General features: G+C 35.6%; 1 protein-coding gene across 1 annotated transcript; it reads left to right on the forward strand.

The window, feature by feature from the left end:
• The first annotated feature begins 6,208 nt into the window (after positions 1-6,208).
• LOC102244555 (olfactory receptor 6C2-like) lies at positions 6,209-6,994 on the forward strand. The gene has a single exon (XM_005876761.1). It carries the CDS (start codon positions 6,209-6,211, stop codon positions 6,992-6,994), a length of 786 nt encoding a protein of 261 aa, XP_005876823.1.
• The last annotated feature ends 551 nt before the right edge of the window (positions 6,995-7,545 follow it).

Here is a 7,545-nt window from a genome sequence, read left to right on the forward strand (position 1 = left end):
AAAAATCTTTTCCCAGAGAAATCAGAAATCATCTCTTTCAAAATCTTCTTTAAAAATTACCTTATATTTCTCAGACATTTAAAATATATTACTTTTTATTTTTACTTTCCGATATAAGAAATTGTTCCCTCATTTTAAAATGAAATAGAATCTTTAGTGAGAGTCTTTTGGCCTTTCCACTAGAAAACAATTATCCATGCTCCTTCATGAGAGGAGCATTTGGGCACGTTAACTCACCCCACTTATACTTTCAGTTGCACCTTCAGGACTACCAGGATTACACAGTCAACTGGAGCCAGGATTACCTTCCATAAGAGTAAGTATGTTCTTTTTTGGCAATTCAGTTTCTTTCGTCATTCAAAGTTCTAGTTCTTTAGTCCTGGAACATATGACTAATCTGCTTAAAATCCGAGATGGCAATATTGGGTATCTCTGAAAAATGAAATAGTTATTTCTAATGTTAGTTTGTATTATAAAAAAGAAATCTGAAGGGATTATGTTCATTTGAAATATTTATTACATGCATCACTAGAGAGGGGTCAATACCTGCTCATTCTTTATCCTTAATATTTGTAGCACTACCTGTCATATCAGAGATTCTCAATAAATACCTTCGGAATGAATGCAGGAGTATTCATGGCAACATTATATACATTATGATCAGAAATGTTGTTATTAGAAATCAATGATTTCATTTTATTTGCAAATATTCCTTTAAATATAATAAATAGAAAATTCACTTGAATCAAAATGGTCTACTAGAACATTCACTTAAATTTTGGGATCTCAAAAGTTAAGTATTGGTGATTGGAAAGGGAGGAGAGTTTAGGAATGTGGAACAATGCTCTGAGTTAAAATGACACAGCGAAGTATTGAGAGCTTAAGAATTTTCTCAGTTTGGTTCAAAAGGTCAATTCCTATATGACCTTATCTAAAAAGGTACCTGATAAGCAGCTAATTGTTTATCCCTCTCAGCCTAGGTTAGTGCTCCTTTTCTCCAGAGATGCCTGTAAACCATAGGTAATTCTCTGTCTCTAGCACTCTAATGCTGTTATTTGTTACTGCCTTGATTAAAATAACTAGCTTCAATTCACCAGACCTTAGGAAAACACACCTGTAGCTTTCTTGTGGGGTAGAGATTGCTAGAAATAAGTGAAGCCATTAATATACCAAACTAATTAAATTTCTCATGGAAAATACTTTTCTCTTTGAAATGCAGAGAAAACCAAACACATAGACTCTTTACAGCTATTTACAAATGGAAATACCTGCCCATGTAATTAAGTGTTAGTGGGGGTTGAGAAAGAAATGTGAAGTACCTATTGCCTCATGTTCAAAACTGCAGTCTCTAAACTCTGCCCTTAGCATTTCTTCGCTGCACATTGAACAGTTTATAAGAGGCACCAAAATTCACAAGCTTTATAAAGAATGCAGGAACTGTCCTAGTCATTGTTGCTAAGTGATTAGAGTGAAGGGTCTGGGGTTTGATTCCTGGTGAAGGGGTGGTATCTGGGTTGCAGGTTCATCCCAGGCCTGAGACAGGGCACCTGCCAGGGGCAACCAATGCATGTGTCTCTCTCACTGGCTTCCTACCCCTCCCTCACTTCCACTCTCTCTACAAATCAATGGAAAAAATTATTCTATGATGAGGATTAACAAACTAACAAAAGGATGCAGAAAAAAACAATACTCACACATTAGCATAAGTATTACAGCAGGTTGTAGGAGGGGAGGGAGGAGGAGGAAGTGAAGGAGAAAAAGCTTTAACTGACTATCTGCCAGGCACTTTGGTGAACTATAGCAATCAACAATCACAATGATTCCATGAACTAAATATCATGGAGGAAACTGAACCCAAAGAAGAAAAGGAAAATGAGAACTCCACCGTCCTATTCCAGAGAATAAAATACCTTTAAAACACATGTTAAATTAAATATGGCAAACATGATAGTCATTCTTTCTTGATTTCCACAAACTTTTAAGGAACTCTTATTATGCCCTGGATATAAGCTTGCTGCTTGGGACAAAACAATGTCAAAATAAAATTTGTTTATAAAGTTTGACAATTTAGTCACCAGAGAATAATAAAAAATAAACACATTCTACAATGGGAATAGTAAGAAAAAAAGATACATCTCTCTTAAAAAGTTATAGATAGATTCCTCCTGGAATTATGCCTAAACCAAAACTTAAAATAGGGATAGAGCAGTAAGAGACTACAAGTGTAGAGATCTGTAAAAACAAAAGGACCAGCATCTGAGAAATTCCACAGGTAATTTTAAGCATCGTCATTAATGGAAACCCCTAGTAGATAAGTCTAGGGAAGCAAATTGAATCAGGAGAGATGACACCAGCAGTCCAACTCTATTGGTCATACCCTTAATCACTATGATATACTTTCTCTTGCTGGTAGCCAATGCAAGTACCCCAGTAGGAAAAAAACAAGAAATGAGGGAAATATTGTGTACTGATAGCATAAATATTAGAAAGCTATCCATATGCTAACTAAGAAGCTTAAGTTTTATAATGAGGGCAAAAAAGAGTGATTGAAAGAATTAAAATTAATGTTTCAGTTACAAAAATCCATTTCACTCTAAAAAAAGAAATATTTTTCATTGACATAATATCAGTCTTCCCTTCCTACTAAATTCCACCACCTCACTCTAGTGAATCATCTTCATGCATTTGTTCTGCCTCCCTCAACCCAGGTTCAACTTGATTCTGGAACAATTACATCATTTCGATGTAATAAGAAGTAAAGATGTCAGTATCCATCCTCTATTCTGGTCCTCAAACATCTATTCATGTGCATCACAGCCTTGGATCTTTTGTTTCCCTTGCCCGTATTACTCTTAAGATCTAGTAGTTCTCTGTATAAGTTATGACACCGATAGTGTTACTGTGGCAAATTGCAGTGCAGGAAAATTTGTCAAGTATCTAAGGTTTGTCTTTAGTTTCATGTCACACCAGATAGGAGAACATCCTATTGCTAATTCTATACCAGTCTCTACAATGGGAAGACTATGTAACTTTCTAAGTCTTTATTGCCTGTGTTGAAGGAGCAACTTAATTGTTGTTCCCCTTAGATCTCTACAAGGAGAAGAAACTGCAGAAATATATCTCATTTTTCTATCTTTCTGCTATTCCTGCTCCATATTAGTGGAAGACAGTAAAGGTCCTCAAACATAGACATCTTATTCAGAACCACTAAATTGTCTAACCTATTCCTCAACTCTCTTATCCCCTGATAAAGAAATTTTATAAATTCTCTAAGGATGAGAAATTTTCTTCTTACTCATTACTCTGAATAAAATATTTATTGCCTGGAATATTTCATTAACCTAAATGCTTGATGCATTTGAAACTCAAACCCAATAATGCATTCCTTTTTTTCCTCCTCTCAACTCTTACCTAAAGCCAAAATTAATTAACTTCCATTTAACTGAGAGGTAGATCAAGAGTTTCAAAAAAACTCATAGCATGGGGTAAATGTCAGTTCACAAATATTTTCCACAACACATAGGGGAGAGTTAATCACATCTGGGCTTTAGAAAAATGATTCTGATTGCATTGATTTTAAAATACTTAATGGAAAAAACAAAGATATATGTTAATCATATGTTAACAAGTTTCTGCAATATTTCACCTATGAGATAAAGACACTGAGGGTAAAAGTAGTGTTGTGAGTGAGAGAATAAAAGGAACAAATTAAAAAGATAACAGAAATAGCAGGACTTGCAGAAAACTGAAAATCAGAGTAAAAGAAAGAATGATAAATATTGTTTTTAAATTAGACTTATTGTTGACAGGGAAGGAAACACAGTCATGAGTGCCACATTAACAATCTTGAAATATGCACACCTAGAGGACTCTCAATAGGAAATCATAAGATAACAAAATAAGAACGCCCAAACTGAATAGTAATGAATGGTCACCTAATTCCAGTGCAGTTGTACATATTTTATCTATATTATCTAAATTTTTCATTATAACCATAAGATGTACATATAATTTTATCTGAAGTTTTCACACATACACACACAAATAAAAGACACAAAATAAAGAAATTAATCAAATTGCTCAAGAACTTTCAGATGGAAAAAAGGAAAAGTGTAAGATCAAACCATCTAAGTCTGATCTAGATGTCTAATAACAAGTTGAAGTCAGAATACTGTAACATTTTCCTACAGATGTAAATGTAGGGATCATCAGCCCACTGAAATCACCTTATTTATTAGAACTTCCTACAGGGCAGAGTAAAAGAGATATTGCCTTGAAAAAAATATTTCAGGTGCACCAACAAATTAGAAAAGGGAAAGGAGCTATGAAGGAGAATGGGAAAAAATAGACAAAATGATAGGAAGAAATTCAGGATAATGTGAGATGGTAGAAAGTAAGCTGTAAAGACTTTCATAAGTTCACGGTTTACTATATGCAGAAGAGAACTTGAGTTAAATCAAGTCTGAAGTTTGTTTAATGATTGAAACAAGAGGGATGCTAGTGGTGATGTTGGCTAGAGTAGTTTAAATGATGCAAAGACCACATGAGTTGATGTATAAGTGGTTAATAAGACAGAGAAGACAATTATCAAGGAGGTAAAATTTAAGAGAGAATGTTGAAGTATATTTGAGAAATTGTTAAGCCTTGTTAAACCTGATATTGCTAAATGATATTTATAATGGGTGGTAGTGTGTATTTCAAAGCTGAAATAGCAGACCCAAAACATTTAAAAATCAAGATATTGCTCTTCAGCTCTATACATATACTTCAAATGTTCCCTTATTTGTCTGTCACAAATTTTGAAGTAAATATATACAACAAAAAGTGAAAATATTTCATTGTCAAATGTATTTAGAAAGAAATAATTGAAAAACATAAATAAGAAAAGGTCAATATCAAAGCTCTGGTCTTAACTATAATGCCTTGATGGGAAAAGGACTCTCAAGATCTAGAGAAAAATGAAACTATAGATGTACCAGTTTTATAATCCTCTCATCTGCTGATGGGCACTTAGGCTGTTTCCCAATCTTAGCTATTGTAAGTCGTGCTGCTATGAACATAAAGGTGCATATAGTCTTTCTTATTGGTGCTTCTGATTTCTTGGGATATATTTCTAGAAGTGGGATTACTGGGTCAAATAGGAGCTCCATATTTAATTTTTGTGGGAAACAAGCAGATAGTTAAAGGGCATTAGGGTTTTTCCTGTCAAAGGAATTTAAAAGGAAATTAATAACCAGAGTAGATAATTCCAGATTTCTGCTTGTAAGGGGGATGGAGGGGATGATTTCTTTGTAGCACTAAGATATCCTAAAAAAACATAAAAATGTATAACATAGATATTATAACAGTTGAAGTAGAATATAGCCAAGGGTAATATTACTGATATAAAATACATATATTTGATATGAAGTTTCTGTGAGGAAAACCTCAAAAAGATTGGATTGTAACAGGTTTCAATGAACCTTTAAGAGCATGCATCCAATAAAAATATTTTAAACACACCTCAGAGAAACTCCACTGGATCAAATGAAACAGAATAAACTATGTGATAAGCATTCATTGTCAGTTTAATTGCTAATACACATGTAAATTTTAATGCAAGGATTTTCTTAGCAGAGGCCTGTGTTAGTTTTTTAAGGAACTTTTCTGGTAGAAGCATTTCTGGAGTTAGGAAGTAGGATAAATTCAGAATAGTAGATCCAAAACCACTTCTTGGAAGTAGGGAGAAGTAAGAATATTACACACAAAAGCAATTTTTAGGACTTGCTTTCGTTAATGTTTATAATATAACTAGAGGCCTGGTGCACGAATTTGTGTATGGGTGGGGTCTGGCCAGGGGGAGGGGCTGAGGGCAGTTGGCCAGCCGGCCCCACCCTCTGTTCGATCTCCAGGTTGAACTCCCAGTTGTACTCCTGGTCAAGGGGACAATTTCAATATTAGCCTTTTATTATATAGGATTTGTCAGACACCAATTACAGTTAAATTGTAATTAGAAGCAGCAGTGCGAATATGTGATTTAAATATGAGCAGTCAGTTTATGTGACACAAAGAGGTAATCAAACATTGGCATGTATGATATGCTTACTTCCCCACTGATCTAGGAATCACTCTCCGATTTACTTCTCTTCACGTTAGAAGATGACCTGGACTCTGGAGTTCCTCATATAAAGTCTTATTATTTGAAGCAGAATGGGCAAAATAATCAAGGATGAAAAACCAAACTACAGTAACAACCTTCATCTTGCTGGGACTGACCGATGACACTCCACTGAAAATATTGCTGTTTATCTTTCTATTTCTTTCCTACATGTTGAGTATATCTGGAAACCTAACCATCATCACCCTCACTCTGATGGATTCCCACCTAAAAACACCGATGTATCTGTTCCTTCAAAATTTCTCCTTCTTAGAAATTTCTTTCACAACTGCCTGTGTTCCCAGATTCCTATATAGCATAGTATCTGGGGACAAGTCCATTACCTATAATGCTTGCTTCAGTCAACTCTTGTTTACAGACGTCTTTGCAGTAACGGAATTTTTTCTTCTGGCTGCCATGTCCTATGATCGCTACATGGCCATCTGCAAACCCCTGCACTACACCACCATCATGAACAGCAGAGTCTGCAAGAACATCATTTTCTCCTGTTGGGTAGCAGCACTGATCATCATTCTCCCACCAATGAGTCTGGGTTTGGGCCTGGAATTCTGTGATTCAAACGTCATTGATCATTTTTGCTGTGATGCATCTCCTCTCCTGAAGATCTCTTGCTCAGACACCTGGTTGATAGAACAGATGGTTATTGTGTGTGCCGTGTTGACATTCATCATGACCCTCATATGTGTGGTTCTTTCCTACATTTATATCATCAAGACTATCCTAAGGTTTCCCTCTGCCCAGCAAAGGAAAAAGGCCTTTTCCACGTGTTCCTCCCACATGATTGTGGTTAAGAAGATTGTATTACTCTTAAAGATGCTGAGAAAAAGGAGTCAGTGAATCCAATTAAAAGGAAGGATAAATAGGCAGAAAACCCAAAGCTTCTAATAGTATTTGCCTCTGCATGACTTACTCTAGTCATATCGACATTCTCACTTTGTTGTTATGTTAGACTTGCTTACTGTGAACCTTGACTATTCAATTTTTTACTCCCCAGTAAAAGTAAATTCTAAGCTATTTATGCTTACTGTATGGCAGAAATTTCTGTTTTTGCCAAACATTTTGGTTGCTATCCCTGGAAACACTGTAGGCCATATTGTTCTGACACATTTCTACCCTGTAAGATGTGACTATGTAGCCTATGTTGTAGCTAACAGAATGAGTGTGGAAGTGATGTGCACCATTTCCAGACCTGCTCTTTGCAAATATTCAATAGGTGATCCACCATCCCTTTTCCCCCCTACTGGCCAGATATGCATGCTTCAATGACTTTGTAAGGTTCATGTTGACAATGAATGAGCTTGAACTTCTGTCTCGGGTATAGCCTTCACCCAAAGGACAGGCAATCACAGCTAGTTTGATAAAGCTTCTCCTCTGCTTCACCTCCAGTC

Source organism: Myotis brandtii, unplaced genomic scaffold (genome assembly GCF_000412655.1).
Source record: "Myotis brandtii unplaced genomic scaffold, ASM41265v1 scaffold496, whole genome shotgun sequence".
NCBI lineage: Eukaryota > Metazoa > Chordata > Mammalia > Chiroptera > Vespertilionidae > Myotis > Myotis brandtii.